The sequence below is a fragment of the Grammomys surdaster genome, unplaced genomic scaffold, assembly GCF_004785775.1.
Source record: "Grammomys surdaster isolate TR1022 unplaced genomic scaffold, NIH_TR_1.0 150, whole genome shotgun sequence".
NCBI lineage: Eukaryota > Metazoa > Chordata > Mammalia > Rodentia > Muridae > Grammomys > Grammomys surdaster.
Window position 1 is genome coordinate 794,157 of NW_021604608.1, and position 21,247 is coordinate 815,403.

Here is a 21,247-nt window from a genome sequence, read left to right on the forward strand (position 1 = left end):
CAGCTGTCACTGGTCCGCACATCAGCCGGGTGCGCACATCACCAGCCTGTCGGCGAGACTGCTGATGAGACTCGGCTCCAGCCTGTCAATCATCTTTGTTTCTCTTCTCCACTCGGGAAATATTTTGGCTCCGAGAAACAAAGAAACCTGGGCAATGATGGTTCACAGTCAAGAATTTCCTCCTGTGCATGGACATATGACTTCTCACTAGCACAGATCCTGCCTCACCCTGGGTGATGTCTGGATATCGGATCAACAGAGGGAACAGTAAGAATCTGTTTTGTTGGCACAGGCTTTAAGACTGTAATTCTAGTTAATTCTAGTTCTCCGAGCAGACCCTTCCATAGTCTCCTACTGGCAAAGCCCAGGGACATAAAATAATGATAACTTGAAGTTATCTATGCTCTGCCTCAGAAAATAAACAAACAACTGAATGAAAAAACAAGCCAGCTTGGAGGGTGATGACTGCTTGGTTAGAAATTAGCCACCATTGGCTAGGCAGATGGGGAAGAACAAATTGCTGGACCGATGAACTCACTTAGTTCCTTACACTCTCGACAATGCTGCTCTAGAGGCTGCACTGGCTTGGGACACTCACAAGGAAAGAGTAGAGTGTCTATGAAGTGGAAATACCAATGTGGCACAAGACATTTCCATAGATCATTGTCTGGCCTACAGCCCATCTCATTCAAAAGAGCCCACAATACCAAAATCTAAATAGATTCCCTAAAATAAGTTACCACAGGATGACAAACCTATGATGGTTGACTCTCTCCTTTGCTACCCTACCGAGTCACCACATGTGTATGTTAGCACAATAAATTGATTTGCCACGCTATAGAATGAGATAATACTAGATTCTTTAGAAACACCCTTATAATAAAACCAAAGACACATTATTCCGTTGTGGAACATATTGGGCTGCTGTCAGTGTTTTGAGCAGTGTTTATCATGAGCATATCCTCTATTAATTGTCAAGAGCTCTGGACAGACTGTTTCATGCTACATAAGTTCCATCATCACCATCATGATCTGGGACTGTTTTCCCTTCTGACAGGTTCTTTCACATGAGTCCTGCTGGTTCTGAAGGCATGTCTCTCTCTCCGATGTAAGTGAACATTAATTGTGTTTGTGTTGATGTATCTACCGCTCTTGCTCTGATAGTACAACCAGCAAATCTGATGCCTGACAAGTTGCCTGAACCTAATCAAGACAGATCAGCTGTTACCCAAGGTGCCACCGGCTGTAATTTTGGGATCCTTACAGAGTTATCACTCGCCAGAAAGACAAGGAACTATAATTCTGTCAACACTAATCCAAAACTGTGCGTTCAAAGCGGCTATGGCTTCCCCTGTGCTAGAGAAAAGATAGCACTTGTCAAATAAATACCTGAGATCCCGGATAAGCAGGAATAAGAGGATGGGGATGATACTGTGATGGTAAGGGATTTTATTTATTTTTTTAAAGGAAACCTTCACAAGCAGAAGCATGAACCCTCAGGCATAAAAGGAAGTAGCTGACGAGACACATGTCAAACCCTTATCCTTTTGCTGTCTGCTTCTCACTGGGCCACTCGGTGCATATTTGTTCCACTCTCTAAGTCAGCAAATACCCTAACAGTCTAAGCCTCAGAAGGGAGTCTCACAGTGGTGACTTGGGCTGCCTCTCCTAACAGTACCTTGGTGGGAAGCAAGCACACAGTTGGGCGGCGGTACTGTTGCCAGGCTGTCAGCTTAGCATATTATATTCAGACTCCTGTCGTTTCCTTGTAGCCACAAACTAAGAGGGAATATTAGGAAAAGAAACTTCTTTCTTACTGTATCGCTTTGGTCCATCTTCCAAACAAAATGAAAGTGTTAATGTGGCGTCATCTTCGAAAAATTCAGTGGCAAATGCATCCCACCAGAGATTGTCACTGTCCTGCAAAGAGACAGGTCATTTATTTAACAGGCATAGGCAAAAGCAGCAAATATTTCAATAAAGACAAAGAATTGGGTGTGTGTGTGTTGGAAGGTAACAAAGAAAACAAACAAATAAACAAACAAACCCAAACCATGGTTCCTTTACGACACGTGTGTGAGAATTCTGGGAGGAGGTGGGTACTGTATAGTCACTGTTCAAATTAATTACCTCAACTGTGGAGCAAACTCCAGTTCCCTAGACAAAGTAACACCAACCCAAATATTAATTCTTGAGCAGACATTTAGAGAAAATTTTAAAATGGGTTCTGCAGTGCAATGTCTGTGTGTTTATGAAATGGTGTTTGTTTTGATATGAGTACATTCAAGATTATGACTTTAGTTGCTTCCTTTTGCCATCTGCTGTCTTAAGGGTCTATACTTAGCAATGGAAAACACAATTATTACAGCCAGGTTAAGGATGGGCTTTCTAAAAACTGATTTAATCAAATAGGCATATTTATGGTTTTTCTTTTTCATAATGATATCATTGTAATGGGCAGGCATTGAATCATTCACACACACACACACACAGAGAGAGAGAGAGAGAGAGAGAGAGAGAGAGAGAGAGAGAGAGAGAAGCAACTGTCTCATTCCTGTGGATTTTTGAAGAATATATTTAAGACATTAATTTGTTTGTTATTAAAACTATTGTGAAAAATAGAAAAGTTTAAGGAGAACACAGGCCATTCAGTAAGTCTGTTGCTCTTGTGTTGAATGTTTTTCCCTTGTTGTCTAAAAAATACTTTAGGAAGAATGCAGCTGAAAGCCACTCAACTAACTGCTGGTCCCCAGGGGATGAGGGGACGCACAGTAGAAACTGACAGAGTGTCCAGTTTAAAGAAAACTAGCGTTCAATTTACCCCAAATTCTTAAGCAAAATCTTTCTCCAAAGATTATCTGCTCTGGTGTCAGACTGGAGGAAAGATAGCTCCCAGCTGCCTGTCAGATGAGTCTGGGGGAATGGGGAGGGGAACCACTACTTACTAAGATCTTCTCCATAGTCCCCCAAGACTAGGGGACCTAGTGGAGGCACACCAACCTCCTAGTTCACCATTAAGCTGTTCTGTTTAAGAAAACATTTAAGTTGTTGTCACTGGAAGGCCTCAGGAATGAGGTCTCCATTCCTTACAAGAACAATTAAGAAGCCTGGGAAGATTGATGTTGCTCTCTCCTGCAGAAAGGAAGACACTCAGACAAATGAATGTTTCTGTCTCTTTCCTCTGGATTTCACCCAATAGCCACATTAAGGCCAATGCTTTTCTTAGGAAAACACAACAGTAAATACAAAGCAATCCCAGGACAGTGTGCAGACCCTCATTCAACCTACCACTCTGTTCTCCTTTCTTAAATCATTTTATTGATCATTTACTATGTTTGGTATCATATGGGTACACATCTGAATAAAAAAAATGGGTTCTTCCCTCAAAGTCCACTAGCAGAACACCAAATAAGCAATGTAAAGACAGCCTTGATCATTTCTGAGACATTCCCACCACACAAGCTCTATGTTATGGAAGTTTCTAGAACATTTAGAAAAGCCCATGAGCTTGAAACTAGAGAAATCGGTCTGAGAAATCAACCCTATTTGGAATGCTGAACTCTATGGTTTATCTGACTTTTACATTGCTGTATGAAAAGAAAAAAAGTCACACCCTAATGGTATTCAACACAGGCCAAATGCTGTTCTGACTCCTTTTCCTATCTTTCTATCCAATCCACAAATCTCTTATGTTTGTTTTTACTTTGCTCTCTTCTTCAGCACAGGGATTAGCTGTCTGAGATCAGTGCCTTTGTTTCCCTCCTGTATTCTGGAGCCTGCAGAATGGTGTAAGGCCCATGGCACTCTCCATAGAAGTAGTTCCATGAATAGATGTAGCTACTCATCCTCATATCATTTTCCGTGCTTTGCAACTGCAAAAGCTAAACCTTCAGTGGGAAATGTAACTTATCCTTAAGGAGGCATGCTCAAACACAGGGTGTCTAAGCCGTTTCTCTCCTTTTGTGCTCCTGTAGCCACACCTCCGTAACCAATTAGAGAAGAGAGAATTCCACATTAGGGAGAGAAGAAGGAACACCAAGAATATTCTGCCTTGGCTCTCCTTCTTCCTCTTGCTCTCTGCTTCATAGTGTAGAATTTGTTGGCACGACTCATGCCCAGGTTTGCTAGTTACTATATCATGGGTGGAATTTGCCCTTCATAGCTATTAGAACTTGGGTGGTTTAGCTGACTTTTTTAAAAGTGTCAAAATAATATCCACCTGGTGGTTTAGCTGTGAGAAACAACTAGGTTAAAGGCTTTAAAGTTCCCACAGACATAGAATTTTATGAAAATCAAGAAAATGTCATCTCTTTGCCTCTGTCTACCACCTCTACATCGTTTTGAGGGCAGAAGCCAAGCCATGTTCATAAGAACTGCATGGGAAAATGAATTCTATGGAACAATTTATGAATGAATCAAGATCCTTTTCGTGTTTCACCCATTTGCAGCCTGTATACCAGGCTCTAGCATTTAGTTAAAAGACCTGAGTGGAAACCTGACAGCCATGTTTTTGCCTTGCTCATTAGTTAGAAGTCCATAGACTGGATTAGGTCTCCTCATGCATTTTCCTGTGATTTGACTCTTAGTCTCTGAGATATCAGCTACAAAACAAACTAGTACAAGACACAGACAAAGGAGAAGCCCAGGTTGAAGTGAGACTGTTGGGATAATAGATTAGGCTTAGGCCAAAACAAGGTTGAGAACTGTTTATGAATAACCTTATGGATTCTCAACCAATCTTCCATGAGTGAGAACAGGGGTTGCATATGACTCAAGGAGGGCTGTCACTTGACTCAAACAAACTGTAGAAGAGTTGGTGTGCAAGGGTACATCAGCTGCATTACCCTAGAACAATTGGTGTTGTTACACGTCTTCCAAGAACACCCACTAATAGATATGGAATATTTGAGTTCATATTGCCATGCCCATAAAATACTGGCTCTTTTTGCTGACTGAGTTGGTAACACTTCTTATTGTACCCATACCTTACTGTAACCCAACCCAGGAACTCACTGGACAAAACTGTCCAGTGATCTTCAGTGTTTATTGACCTTTTGTTTTATAGCTGATTTTCAACAGTCATGAAAATTCTTTGCTATGTTTGAGCAACACAGTGTGCAAGATGGCCTAGTAGGTAGGGGTTCTTGGCATGTAAGCCTGACAACATACATTCAATCAATCCAAGAACCCACAATGGAAGGAGAGAACTGTCTCTTAAGAGCAGTTCCTTGACCTATACATGTGTAGCAGAGCCTAAACACTACTGTTTTCACAAAGGAACACACATGCAAATAATAATGATAACAATAATAGTAATATAGTTCTTAAGTTAAAAAAAATCTGTGTTACATTTTAAGTTAGAAACATACATGCAAAGTTTTTTTATTAATCTTTAATTATAAGGATATAAATATTTATGTAGGGATGAAAAAAGAACTGGTAGAAAACAGAAATTTAAAAAGAAAGAAAAGAAGAAATTTACTATTTATTAAGCATAAGACAGTCCTGTTTCGGCTGTTCATAAAGGAAGCTGTGCAAAAAGCCCACACATGGAGACCTGTGGGTTTAGAACAGGACCCATAACCCAGTGTTTCTAAATGTTTTACATGCAACAAACCACCTTGTATTCATAACTACCCTAATTGCTTCCAACAAGTGGAGCTTGTAGCCTTATGGGAATTTATGTCGTTAACCTCTGTGTCACCCTAACTTGAAAATATAAACTCTGTCTCTTAATGGCTTAATGACCTTCGCCAATCCACCTCTTCGCATATTTGTTGCTTTGGTAAGGAAATACTAACCCGGGTGGTCTGTGAGGCCTGAGAAGAAAGCTGCATGTAGTGACTGTTTGATAAACTCTGTTCTGGATATTATCTCATTTGATGCTTACATCATTTGTAAAGAAATCGAAAACCCCCAAATGTTAAGATACTCAATAAAACTAAACAACAAGACAGTGGTGAGAAAGTTTATACACAGGCTGTCTAATTCCAGATCCAAGCTCCTTTCCCTCCACATTCTGCTGAAATGGTGATTTTTTTTCACCTTGAAATGGATCACAGGAGTTAAGCCAATAGTCATCTGGCATGTGTTCAAGGATGTGTTTTACAAAAATGCTTCCTCCTCCAGCCTTTTATGGATTTGGGGACCCACATCCCTTCCCCTATTTCTTTTCTGGTACTGACCTCCTCTTTTGCTACCTACTACAGCTCCTGGGACCGAGTGGCAATCTTGTAAAATCAGTCTGGATATTGATGAGGCTAAGCCTTTCTAAAAATGGAAGATTTCAGCCACAGTGACCCCTGCTGAATGAAGTTAGAACCCTTTCCAGGATATCTAAGAGCCTGAACTGGTAGAAACTTGGCTCTTAGCTACATCAGGAATCATATGGTATGGTGTCATTCTTATGGACTGGGAAATCTGGCAGACATCAAATCTTGTTCTCCACTTCTGATTCCCCTTGGCTGCTGACTCGTGGCCTTGCAGCATGCATAGGCAGTGCTTAAGGAGGGGCCCTGGGCGTTGTTACCTTTCCATCTCTGACCAGATTCCTTCTTAGAAATGAGTAAAGAGAGATGAACAAGAAACTGGAATGGACAGGTGAGGTCCTACCAAGCTAATGAGCTTATTCCTGGAGTACTGTAAAAATCTGGGGATTCCGAGTGCAGAAGCTGGGGATGGAGGCAGTATTTATGTCAAGAATTGGTACCATACTATACCCTCTCCCTCTCCAACCCTCTCTCTCCCTCTCCCTCTCTATCTCCCCCACCACCACCACCACCACCTGCCAGGGACATAGAAAGGCAGGGCTAAAGTTTGCATTCAGGCAGAAGCTTCATAACCCTGTCTCTCACTCATACTGTCATTATTCTGGAGCAGGCTCTCAGGTATGCTTCCTTATAGCACATGAACACACTACTGACCACAGTCAAATGAGCCAGGCTTTACTTTAAAGATTAGAGAGCAGAGCACAGGATGAGGAAGATGGAGGCCCATTCTCTTGCACTGACAATTATCTAATGATAAACTGGATTCCTTTCTAATGAATTGAAATAAATAAAAATAAATGCCTAGGGTCTCCATATCATACATATATTTCTCTCTTTCCCCTGGGGGCAATTGTCTCCTAAAAATGGAATGAATCTTGCTAGCTCAACTCTAATTTAAATGGATACTTAATTACATGATACACAATTCTATTGTTTCCAGTGTTTTGTTTAAGTGCTAAAATATATTATTCTCCTTGTCTTTAAATAGGAATTCTTCATTATTGAATTAATACATTCATTTATTTATTAATTATAAATTATACATGTTATGAAGAAATATTATTTTTGTTTATTGTGTGTATGTGGAGAAGGGCCTCACAACTGCCATGACACATATATGGAGTATGATCTATGGTTCTTTTCTTCTTCCATGAGGTTCTCAGGGACTGATCTCAGGACAGGAGGCTTGCCAGCAGAGCTTTTACCTGTTGAGCTATCTTGATGGGACCACAACTTTAATTGTTTTGTTTGTTTATTTAGTCTATTTTGTTCTGCTGTGGAACCATACCCAGGTTTTTGTACATGCTAGGTCAAGCACTCTGTCAATGAGCTACATGCCCAGTCCTCAACTGTCTGTTCGGAGACCCAGCCACTTTATAGACAGGGATTCTTACTTTCTTATATTAGCTACACGCGAACGCATGAAATGAATGTATTAAACTTTATTTAAACATTTTTTTCCGCTAACAATCTCAAACATCTTGCCACCATGACTGGCAGTGCTACCGTGAGAACCTTGGTGGCAACATGTCTGTAAATGTGTAGGAGTTTCAGGGATCAATATCTGAAGTAGCCTAGGCTTGGGGAACATGTTGGGCTAATTCTTTGTTCCTTTGATTAGGAAGACCTTGGGCTTTAACTATTAAAGACTTCTAGTTTGATGGATGGGTGCACAGGTAGAAATGAAACAAAGAGAACCTTTTAGTGCTGTGTTTCTAAGTGAGATCAATAGAGAGTGCAATGGAATTACAAAGCAGACACTGGCTCTGCCAGGAGGAAGAGCATCTACATCTACGTGTCCAAGAAGACGCAACAATGGAGCAGAAGGATGATTGATAGCCGACGAAAAGTCTGTTCTTGACTCAAAGGGGAGGGCTATCTTACAAGCTCTGTTACTCAAAAAAGGGAGACATATCTTGGCACTGCCATAGAAAGCCCAAGTGCATCATGGTCCTGTGCAATGACCCTGAGGAGTGATGGAATTCCAGCCCCCTAATTCACATGCACATCTAGCTAGCTGTGCACCTGTCGCATGCAGCTTCTGTTTCAGGGACCTGCTTTTTCCCAGAAAACAGGCACTTTCCATCCATGCTGCTGCTTTTTATTTGAACTCTCTGGCTAGTGTTCAGTGGATATTTCCAGGTAAAAACTGGATTTCTTCCTCAAGTCTAGAAAGCTGTAACAGCATATAGCGACTTCCAGGCAAATAAACACAAAATTAACTAGGATGGAGGACTGGCAAGGGCAGTAATGTTGACAATCCTCATATATTTTAATTAGGTAAAAAAATACCTTCAAAGCTCCTCTATCCTAAATAATCCCCCATATGCATTTAAGTGATTAAAATTCTTATTTCTTTTGTCCCATTCACAGGTGAGCCCAAGTCCTACTGACAGCCAAGTCATACATCAGGATGAGAGACACATTCATGCCAAATAGCAGAAATGATCCTTAATTATATTTTAAAAAATCCACAGAGGTATTTGCTCCCATCCCAGATTCTTTCCCGTTCCCACTCTGTCCCTCTCCACCAAAAACATGATCTTGGTACTGGGGATGCCCCCCGGCATCTTTAGCTTAAACACTGACAGGTTACGGGGGATTTTTTGCCAGAGTAATTATTTTTCAATTCAACAATAATGAGAAATTACCATGGCAACCACTCATCACGTGGTACACATATATCCCCCCCTCCAAAGAATGAGCTACACTTAAAGCATCTGCTCCTTAAAAATGTGTGTGTTGTTTAATTAAACTAAACCAGGTCAAAGTAGAGAGTGTTATGTAGGGGTCTGAGAGAGGGGAGTGGGAAGGATGTTGAGTGGCTTTAGTACCTTGTGGTCTCGGCAGTAAGACTGTCTCATGACACCTGTCCTATGCATACATACTGGCAGCACTACAGTGATTTGTATCTTACCAGAATTTCAGTCACTCCCATTTGCACACATCAGCTAACAAACTGAAGACCAAGTAACCAGAGTCACCCTAGCATTTCTAAATGTCTTTGCTGGTCCTATTCTTACACTGAGATAGGAGACAGAAAAAAACTCTCAGAAACTGCTTTCTGTCTTACTTTCAGTATTGGATTTTTTTTTATTTTTTATTTTTTATCACAGTGTCTCACTGTGTAGCTGGGGCTCCTTATGTAGCTCAAGCTGGCCTCAAGCTCAGAGCGATGCTCCTACCTCAGCTTCCCCAGATATTGAGGTTATAGGTGAGAGTCACCATGCTGGCTAACCCTTTCTGAGCTCTTAATCTAACTATCTTTTCTCCTAGATTGGGAATTTAAAAATAAGCCATGTTTATTCAGAACACGTTAATAATAGTGGTCAACACCAAACTCTGTCGCTGCCACTGTTCTTATAGGTTCTTAAAGCCTGAAAGCAGACCATTTAAATACATCTCCTTACTGTGTCCATTTCACAGATAAATAAACCAAGGCTCAAGAATTCAACACCTGTGCATAGTTGCACAGTTATTAATTTCAAAGGAAGAATTCAAATTCGGGAAGTTCAGTGCCTACATTTGGACTCTCCGCTACTCTATAACAAAATAACCTCAGTTGCGTGAAATTCCAATTGTCATTAACTGTGCTCAATGTGAGCAGCTTCCCTGTCTCATCTCAAATGGACAACCCAAAGCAAGGCTCTCCACCACCCCTACAAGTTTGTGGCAACAGAGAAACAAAAGTAAAGAGGTTGGGCCATCTTCCCTTGCAAGCTCCTAACTGCAGAAGTGTGAAATAGTTAAAGGCAAGAATTTTAAAGCCCGTCTCTTCTTCCTATTCGTCTTCCTCCCCTTCCCCCATCTCTCTTTCTTTCTTATCTTTACATTTTAAGGGAAACAAAACCTTCCATGGTTTCATTCTTCTCAAATTATGAACTCTGATTTTGTTTATTCTCAGCTAAACTGGATTTTATTGGATGGTTAAATGTTTGCTATCAGCTTAACAGACATCCAAAAACTGCAGCTTGCCATGAGAGTGAACTGTCCCTGTCAACAGAACATCTTGGAATTTCACTCACAATGCAAGGCTTTCCATGGAGAATGGAGTTACTATATTCAACCCAATTCAAGAAGATGCCACTGCAGGAAAGAGGCAGAGTAAAACCACAGAAAGCCCTGGCTTGGACCCATATGCATCTTCAGTAAAAGACAGATCTGTCTTTTCCCCAGAAAATACCTGAGGAACTTATGCATTTCCTTTTCCAACTCTGACTCACCAAATCACAATTAATTATGAACATTCCAATAACAAATATTGTATTGCATCATCAGAAACAGTTGCGTGTGTGTGTGTATTTGTGTGGTGTATGTGATTTTACCTCTCCAAATTGAATCTTTTGCTACCAGACTTATCATAGTTGGAAGGAAATAATATTTGCTTTTTACATTTGGATTTCTGTCAAATTCTTATAAATTATACTTGTGCCTTGTGTTTTACAAAGACACAAGACACTTGGCAGGTGTGAAACCAACAATAACACAAGAACTTCTATTCACTACATATGGCCTTTAGTTTTCACAATATCTCTCTCAGGTTAGTGACTTCATTATCACAATTTTAGTCCTTAGGATATTTAAAAATGAGCCCACCTCCAAGAGGTATATAGTCTAACAAAAATAAACCAATACCAGGCATGAGAAACCCCTTTCAAGTTATTAGTAAGGAGACCCCAAGATACTACCAAATCAGTATATACCACTGTTGCCCTTGATGGTTTCTCAGAGGTTGAGTTATGTCCCCATTGCTGAAGACACCATGAACATCAGACACAAGCTCCAGAAGAGCTGATCTAGATCTAACTTGAAAAATCTCTTCCCAGAGGACTAGCTTTCATTGTACTGAATGACGATATACAAACTTCCAAGGGAAGAAACAACCAATAGCCCTACCCAGCTGTGTGCCTGTGAACCACAATGACAACCAGCATGGCATGACAACACTAAGGGAGCAATAGTGAACTTATATCTTGTCTGTAACCAACAGCTCTCTAATTGGACCTAGGCATGTTCAACAGGAAGGAAGTCATGCCTTGTACTGGAAACTTGACCAATTACCCGAGGCTAGTGAGGTTGTGGATCTTAGAGTAGAACTTATTACTGTCTTCCTACTAAACACATACAATACCTATCTGCATTTAAAATATTTATTTATAATAATATTTAATATTTATTATTTAGTACCCATAAATAAGTGTGGCTCTCACTCCTCAAAAAAATCTTCTCTTTGCAGCAGATGGAGATCATTACAAGAAACCACAACAGTCAAAATACAGAGAGCATATGATTGTGGAGTGCTCAACCCCAGTGGATGCATCTACAACACAATTCCTACATCTAAGACCCAGAAAACATCAACAGACATGCTAGCATGGTAGAGAGAAATCTCATGGGGCCTCACCAATAAACAAAGAAATACTGGCAATTAAGAAATTTAAAGAGCTAGGGAAAGAGTCTTCCCCAAGAATGGGCACCTTAGCTGTTTATTTAATGTCAACAAATCAACTCTGAAATACAATTAACACTTAATGGACTAGGCATACAGTAGATTGTGTGTGTGTGTGTGTGTGCGTGCACGCATATATGTAACAAATAGCCAAGACAGAAAGAAAGAAAGAAAGAAAGAAAGAAAGAAAGAAAGAAAGAAAGAGAGGGAGAGAGAGAGAGTGAGAAAGAAAGAAAGAAAGAAAGAAAGAAAGAAAGAAAGAAAGAAAGAAAGAAAGAAAAAGAAATCATGACTTAGAGCAGAGAAGGGAGTGGTAAATATGAGGAACTGGAAAAAGGAAATAGATGGAAAAGTTTGTAATTGTATTTTAATTTAAAAAGAAAAAGATCCAAAGTCCCAGGCCAATTAAACGGCAATGTGGGAGACTTACTGGGCTCTTTCTGTGTAATTCATTTTCTTATTTTATCCTTAAGCATAGAAGAATGCCATTTAGCCGAGAAGCACCTAAAGAAATGTTCAGCATCCTTAGTCGTCAGGGAAATGCAAATCAAAACAACCCTGAGATTCCATCTCACACCAGTCAGAATGGCTAAGATTAAAAACTCAGGTGATAGTAGATGCTGGCGAGGGTGTGGAGAAAGAGGAACACTCCTCCATTGTTGGTAGGACTGCAAGATGGTGCAACCACTTTGGAAATCAGTCTGGCGGTTCCTCAGAAAACTGAACTTAGCATTACCCGAGGATCCAGCTATACCACTCCTAGGCATATACCCAGAAGATGCTCGAACATATAATAAGGACATATGCTCAACTATGTTCATAGCAGCTTTATTTATAATAGCCAGGAACTGGAAAGAACCCAGATGTCCTTCAACTGAGGAATGGATTCAAAAAATGTGGTATATTTACACAATGGAGTATTACTCAGCTATTAAAAACAATGAATTCGAGAGGTTCCTAGGTAAATGGATGGAACTAGAAATTATCATCCTGAGTGAGGTAAGCCAATCACAAAAGAACACACATGGTATTCACTCACTGATTATTGGATATTAGCCCAGAACCTTGAAATGCCCAAGATGCAACTCACAGGCCACATGAAGCCCATAAAGAAGGAAGACCAAGTGGGGGTGATTCGGTCCTTCTTAGAAGGAGCAACAAAATACTCAAGGGAGCAAATATGAAGACAAAGTGAGGGACAAAAACTGAAGGAGGAGCCGTCTGAAGACCTTTCCACCTGAGTATCCATCCCATGTGCAGTCACCAAAGGTAGATGCTGATGTGGAAGTCAGGAAGTGCATGCTGATAAGAGCCTGATATGGATGTCTCCTCAGAGGTCTTCAAGAGTCTGACATATTCAGAGGCAGATGCTCACAACTAGCCATTGAACTGATCATGGATTTCTCAATAGAGGAGTTAGAGTGAAGACTGAAGGAGCTGAAAGGATTTGCAGCACCATGAGGAGAACAATAATACCAACCAACCACAGCTCCCAGGGTCTAAACCACCAGCCTGGGAGCACTTAGGTGGGGGGATCCAGGGCTTCAGCTGAATATGTAAGAGTGGAGGGCCCTGCTGGGCATAGGTGGAAGAAGAGAACCTTGACCTCATGAAGGCTGGATGCCCCAGGGGGTGGGAATTTTGAGGGTGGGGAGGTGGGAGTGGGGGGAGTAGATAGAGGTTACATCCACAGAGAAGAAGGAGGAGGGGTGAGGGGATTGGGGGTTCCGGGGTGGGTGGGGGATGGGGTAAGGGGACAACATAGGAAATGTAAATAAAACATCCAATAAAAAAAAATAATTGCAAAAAAAAAAAAAAGAAATGAAGGGGAGAATGGAAGCTGGTCAAACAGCCCTACTATTTTTGCTATAAATAAAAGCTGTCAAGTAACTGGTAAAAAAAAAAAAAAAAAGAAGAATGCCATTTAGCATATCAAAAATAACATACAGGAGACCCTATGTGAAGCTCTCTTGCAAATGATCCAGTGATGTGTCATTCTAGGTGTATAGGTCCCCTGTAGTTCTATAGTGGGGAGCACCAAGTATCAGATGACATCACACCCTGATGCACTAGAGGTCCTGAGTGGCAGAGATCCCATGGTGAGACATTAAGTGGACATACTGAGAAGAGCTCAGCATGGAATCATGGGAAGCATTTTGTCCTCCAGCTTATCACAGAGCAGAGGAGAACATCTTTGGGAAAACTTGACTCAACAGCTTTTTTTCCGTGACCCACCCAAAATGTATCAGAATAGTTGATCAAATCACAGAAATCTGCACCCAACATCAGAGGGCTATGCCAGGACGGAGGCCTCAGAATGCCATTAGAAAAGAAAGCCCAACTGAGTTTTCTTTGGGGTGGGGGGAAAAATGAGACCATTTTGTGCAGAGAAAAAGCCTATAATAGAAGAACCTCAATACATCTTGATGGTGTTCTAATGCCTCCTTTCTGTTCTCTTTGCAAGCTCTTTCACTGGGTATTTTACCTGCATGATACCCTAGTCTTGCACAGTTCTCAGCTTCCCTCCAGGACTAGTGACATACAGTTTCAGCTGGCTGCTGACCCTCTGCTAAAGAACACACGGACCTCTGACTAGTCAGGGCTGCAGCCAGGCCTTCTCAGTTGTAACTCCACTCTAATCTTTTGACAGTCTCAGACTAGGTCCCTCCCCTCAGTCGTCACTGCTGCTCATTGCCTTGAGCATATAGACGTGCAGGCCTGGGACTTTGTCTGATGCTCAGTCTCATTTTCCTTCCCTTCACAGCTGAGACTTTGGCTTTTCCCGTAGACTCCATCCTCCTGTCGTAGGCCACACTACCTTCTACAGGGTGCTGTGGGCCAGTTTACCCTTCTGCTGCTCCATGTATATTTCCCTGAACTTGGTGTACCTCTCTGTTCCTTCTCAATCCAATCTCAGGTCCCTTGCCACTTCAGATCATCCAGCCCATAGGACCCAAATCCCTATAGTATCAGCCTGCTTTCCTCCAGGGAAGCATACATCTTATTGGTTTGTTGTGTATTGTCTTGTCTATGAGAAAACGGTTCACAAGACCCTGTTTATACTTTACTATGAAGCATAGGATGAGTGCTAACTAAATAACTGCCTGGATAAACGAATATACAAGAAGCGTGATAAATAATAAAAAATATGAAATGATAAAAAATAATAAAAAATAAATTCATTGAAGAGAATATTCTAATATCCCTTTAAACTTCCACAGGGCATTATTTAAAGCAATGTTTACTTATGGCTTATAGTCCTGCAGACGTATTTGTACCCTATAATGTAAAACAAAGAAGACTAGCCAGAGAGGCAGAAAGGTAGGATAGACTGAAAAAAAAAACTGCAGAAGTGCACATGGGAAGTTCTAACAGAGTATTGTTAAGCAGGAGGGTAAGGTGGTGAGACCCCACTGTTCAAGGTACACAGAGGCTTGGCATGGTCCAGTTCGATGCAAATACACAATAGAGTACCAGGGGCTTACTAGAATCTTTATTCCATTGAAATATTTAAATAAATACATGCCATGAATTAAAAGAATTAAAAATATTCATGCCCTTTGACTCAGTAATTCTATTCCTGGGAATCCATCCAAAGGACATAATCCAAAAATATGTAAATGCTTTGTACGCAAAATTATTCACCATGGGAGTACTCATAATAGAAAAAAAAAGCAGGAACAATGTGCTTATTTTACCATGAAGGAATAATTCAAGAAACTATATGGACACTAAAAAGAAAATAGAAAATTCTAAAATATTGCTTACATACAGCTTATAGCATCACATCAGTATTTGGACACTGTAATATGAGGTGAAAAACACTGGAGGTGAGGCAGAATGAGAGAACCGAATGGAAGCAGAGTAGCAGAGTCACTGTGTAGTTTATTTACTTATTTAATTTTCAGTAAAACCATATGTTGGTAGACAGGTAAAGAAACAGGATCTCTAAGACTCTGCTTCTCATCAGTGTCTTAAAAACTCTATTCCTCTCACCCACTCATCTCTCTGACGTCACCAATCCTAGTAGCCTCTTGACTTGAGCTCTATATCTTGCAGAGGCACTATGCTTGTCATTCCTTGTTATAGTTTGTGTGAAATGTCGTGTGTGTGTGTGTGTGTGTGTGTGTGTGTGTGTGCATGCACGCGCGCATGCACTTAGTGTTCAGCAGGAGGCACTGCTTGGGAAGGTTATATATCCTGTAGAATATGAGGTTTAGCTGGAAGATGTATTCAGTAAGAGCAGGCCTTTAAAACTTATGCTGATTTCTGATTTGGGTCTAGCTGTTTACTTTTTCGTCTGCTGTGATGTGGGAAAAGCTACATTTTAGGTTCCTGTCATCACTGTCCACGCATCCCCAGCCACTACCCCTTTCCTGCCATGATGAACTACACACTTTGAAACTGTGAGCTCATAAGCCCTTCCTCCCTTAAGTTGTCTCTGAAAGATGTTTTGTCACAGTGATGAGCAAAGCAACTCATATACCACAAATCAAACAGAAAGGATCCAATGTCCATTGTCCTAACTCAAGGCAAATCTTTGACTTGGCATCCAGGGTCAAAGAGAACTTCTACATGGTGAAGTACTTCAGTGCCTGGTAATTGTGTGTTAACTCTCAGGCCTATCTTGGGACTCTTTCCCAGAAGAACCAACGGTCACCTTTGAAAGGCATTAACACAAATGCATCATGCATCACACACACACACACACACACACACACACACACACATACATACACGCAGAGGGGGGGAGGGAGAAGAGAAGGGAGGAGGAAGGAGAGAGTACAAATGTGTTGTATTATCTTAAGCTATATAACACCTGTACAGTAATTCTTTCTGTAAAATCTCTCTTCATTATTCACAGATAGCTTATTGCTGCTGTCCACACTTGCAGGGATGGGTGTGCTCCACACTGCCTGTCCTCACCCCACCTCAGCACGACCACTACTCCCTTCCCATTGGTCCACATAGGATTGTACCAAATAACTTCTGCCTGTACGAGGTAGAGCACCTGGGAGCCAAGAACTATCCTTTCTGCACCTAATCAGTTTTCTGAAAGAGATCAATGCTAAAGATGAAATATCCCATACAGCATCTCATTTGTTTTATTTGTGCCTTGACTCAAGGAAGTTAGACAATTTGCTCGAAATTACCCAATGAGCAAGTACCAAAGCCATAACACCCAATAATGGCCCAACTTCCAATGAGTGTACTTCTATTTTGAATAAAATTGTGTTTAACAAAACTAAACATATTTACACATGATAAATACATATGATAAATAACATACAACAAACATGTAAAGATCACCTACTTGTTCCTATACTTTATGTTTGCATACCAGGGTGGACAATAAAAACAATGATGAGAATTACTAGATCTTTTCTCTGGAGGAGGAAGAGTGCATTGCTTTCCAATACTCAGACTAAAAAGATAAGCAGCACTAGAATTTAAAAAAGAAGAAATGAAGTTCAGGAAAGGTCAAGACGTTCGAGAGAAGCCACTTGTGAATGAAAGCAAAATTCAAATTCACAGCCTTGGGATCGCTAATTTTGCATGTTCATTCAGTTGAGCCCCAGGTACTCAGATACTTGGGTAATGCTATTTTGAGTATGTCTATGATTGCATTTTCAATGTTGTTAACACTTGTTAACCTGTACTAAGTAGACCTTGTCCCTGTGAATGGACATCACCAAAGCAACTAAAGATTGGATAGAACTAATATTCTGTCTAAGAAGTAACTCCAGGGCCAAGGTGGCTTAGTCTGTAAAGGAACTTGAGTTCAAACACATTTAAAAGCCAGGTGTAGGGGATGGAAAAGGTGTTCTAGAGGACCTGGTTCAATTCTCAGCACTCCCATGGTGGCTAACAACAATCTTTAACTCCAGTTACAGGGAATCTAAGTGGCAAGCATACACATGGTGCACAGGTATGCATGCAAACAATTTACCTCTGCACATAAAAATAATAATGTAGCCAGGTGTGTTGGTGCTGGGGAAACAGAAACAAGTAGACTTTGGGGGCTTATAGTCTAGCCATTCTGGCCTACTTGGCAGGCTCCAGGCCTGTGAAAGATCCTGTGTCAGAAAAAGAAAGAACAAGAAAGGGAGAAGGGTGTTTTTTTTTTAAAAGGTATACAGCATCTAAGGAACAGCATACATATGCATGCATATATAGGTGCACACATATGTATGCATCAACATGCATGAACACAGACAGACAGACAGACAGACAGTCAAAAGCAAGGGTTTCTACCTTTCTGACTGTTTCAGATTTACCTTGCTTTGCCTCGCTCATGTATTCCAACTCAACATTATTGGACTTTGTCTCTTGGACATCTGGTTCTCTTGAGTCACCTGCAGATTTGAGGATTTATCCATCTCCATAATACTATGCACCAAATCCTTATCATATAGATACCTTCTCTTAGATCTGTTTCCTCGGAGAGCCCTAACACTGTGGTATGCGCTGAAGCCCTGGTATGTTACCATTCTTGGTATTAAGTAAAAATAGAGCTATTTTCCTCCAGGTAAAGAAGCAGCATTAATTATCAATAGTGTGTGGCAAGGGACTCACTAACACATTTCACTACATGTTATTTGTTTTGTTCCAACATCTCTGAAGCAGCTTTTATTCCTATTTGTTTACACGTTAGAAAAATCACACTGCAGGATGGAAACAGGAAGGGGAGCAGCTTGGGAGTTTCAGGAGCCTGGCTGCCTCTATAGTTCTGACCCCCAACTGTAGTTCTTCCTGTGTAAAATGCCAACAGCATGAACCTTACCGGCCCTAGATGTGTGAGGTTCATGTGACATTGGTTGAGGTTTGTTGCTTGCAGTGCCCCTTTTTCCCAAACCACAAGAAGAAAAAAAATTCAAAGGAAGCAGGCTTCCAACATGATGACCTGGGTTTGATCCCTGGGAGACACATCATGGAAGGAAAGGATATACTATGTTGGCTTCATCTGTTCCTTGTCCAGCCATTGTAACAGAAGGTTAAAAATGATTCCCAAGTAATAAAGGGAATATACTACATGATCATAGAAGCTTGGAGAGTAATTCCAGTGCAGGAGCAAGTGATTACACATTGCAACTAATTAAAACTAAAAAAATAAATTAAATAAATAAACAAAAAAAAGCTAAGGGAAAAACAAACACAACCAAAGACCCCTCAATTCCCTTAGAAATGTTATTTAATAAAGCAAACTGCACTTCCTATAGAATTTCAGTCTAGGAACATTTTGGCCACAAAGAAGCAATTAGAGACATCTATGATTTTAAAAAAGACACCAAACCAAGGACAAGCACGATGACTTTGTAACAAAAGGCCATTTCTCATATCCCCCAACACCAAACCACAGGACACAGAATGGCTGAAGGGCTTGTATACTGGCACATGGCTAAGATCAGCCGAGACAGGAGTCCCAGAAGTCAGCTCTGCCTTGCCTTTTTGCTAGAACACAAAGAACATAAAGCTTCAAACAAAGTAAAGGCCAAGCATAAGCTGCCAAGTAAGGACAGCCTCCATGGGTGGCCCCTCTGGCCCTCTATGATTTAATGAGAAGAAAATGCAAGGTCTGGCTTTGCTCTCTTTGGCCTTGCTGAGAAAGTGGCCCCATTGCTAAGGCTGGATTTGATCAAGGCTATGTCCCCCCTTGCCAGCCATAAACATCTAATGTAATTTTCAATGAGCAGCATTCCTCACAGTGGAAGCACATAAGTCACTTGCCTGCATGTTGGAGCGCTTCTTGCTACAGAGGATGAGGAACAGGGCCAGTCTGTCTCACTAACATTCTTCCCTTCCCCTCAGCCCTCTATGCTCCTTGCTAGAGTGATCGCTTTCTCTTTTCTAAATACAACATGCTAACCTTTTCTTCTTTGGGGGCCAGTGCTTATTTGGCTTGTCCTTCACATCTTGAAGATGTGTCCTCTTTAATGATTAAGGCCCAGATGCAATGTCATCTCTGAGAAGAAGCCTTTCTCAGCACCATCTAGCTGAGGTGGCTGTAGTGACTGTCCCCTCATCCTGATTTATTTCCTTTTAGGAGTTTAAAACTGTTCAGACAGATCTGTAGTACTAGCATGCTCACGTATATTTGCTGGTTTAACCTGACGCTTCCCTCAGCCTAGGCCATAGACTTTTGGAAAGGAGTTTTATGCTTTCTTTGACTTTCCACTATATTCCTAACTCCTTCCACAATTTCTGACAGAGAATGGGTACTTGATAATATCAGTAGACTGGCGGGATGGTTCAGTAGGTAACAATGCTTGCCACTAGACCCACATGTTAGAAGGAGGGAACTGACTTTGACATGGGCACATGCGTATATGTGGCCAGACACATAAACACTTACAGTCCAAGTAAAACTGTAAAATAAAATAAAAATAATATCAGCAGGAGACTAAAAGGATGCCTCAGTGGCTCAGTGTGCACTGTTCTTTCAGCGCACTCTTTTCAGTTTCCAGCACCCACATCAGCTGTCTTACACACGCTTGTAACTCTGGCTTCGGAGGGATGAGATGCTTCTGACCTCCACTTATGCTTGTAGTCCCGTGCACACACATACCTTCACACTGACACATACAGCCACACAACCCAAACTAAAGTGAATCTTAGGAGAATAATATCAGTAAAATTAGATGGAAATGTGGATTGGTTGTGGTTTTTAAGGCCTTAGAAAGTCTGCTGTAGCCAAGGCTCTCTTTCAGTTTCTCTCCCCCAACCCCTCCAATCTAGAACTGTGGTAGTGAGTGTGAAGTCTTTTTTCTATCCAGGAGGAAGTCAGATCAGAGACAGAGGAAAAATAAGGAAGCGTCCAGCAGATCAGCACCAGGGGTTCAGCTTGTGTTGGTCTGAAGGAGGGGCTGGGGCTAGAGGTTCCCACTGTAAAATACTGGGCAGGCAGTGCCCCAGAGGTGGTGTAGTGATGTGCCTTAATCTTGTACAGTTTAGACTGTCACTCCTCTCATGCTGAGGGACGAGTATGTCAGCAGGAATGGATCTTACAAAGACCTTACAGGACACATCTTTTCCCCAACTTCAGGACACTGCTGGCTGTCCTTGCTATCTCTTGACTTCCAGATGTATCATCCCATTTCCACTCAACCGTGGTGTTCCTGTGTGCACCTCCGTGAGCCTGCCACCTCCTCTTGACATTTATCCTCCTCCTCTCTTCCTTCCTCACTTTCCTTCTAGCCCTACTGAGTGGACTCAAGGCCTCATTCTCATACATGGTGAGAGTTCGCCCCTGAGTTACACTCTTACGGCTGTTTTCTTCTCTTATAAGGATGCCAGTCACCCCGGCAAAGAATGAAGCTCAACCTTGGCACAATCCCAGTCAGAGAGTAGGTGCTTAGTAACAGTTGAGTTGAGACAGGCAAGATGGCTCACTGAGTAAAGATGCTTTCTGCTGGTTCATAGCATGTATGAAGCTCTGAGTCCAATCCCCACTCTCACATATAATAAGGTGAGATGGTGGTGGTGGTGGTGGTGGTGCAAACATGGCTGTCATTTCTAATACTGGAACTAG

The 21,247-nt window shown here is 41.3% G+C and overlaps 1 protein-coding gene across 11 annotated transcripts in view; it reads right to left on the reverse strand.

The window, feature by feature from the left end:
- Ldb2 (LIM domain binding 2) overlaps positions 1-21,247 on the reverse strand; it is a 329,342-nt gene that overhangs the window by 196,141 nt on the left and 111,954 nt on the right. For all 11 annotated transcript variants that reach the window (XM_028765307.1, XM_028765306.1, XM_028765313.1 and 8 more), the window contains exon 2: positions 1,818-1,920. In XM_028765307.1, coding sequence (XP_028621140.1) covers positions 1,818-1,920 — 103 coding nt within the window. The remainder of the gene's footprint in view (positions 1-1,817; positions 1,921-21,247) is intronic.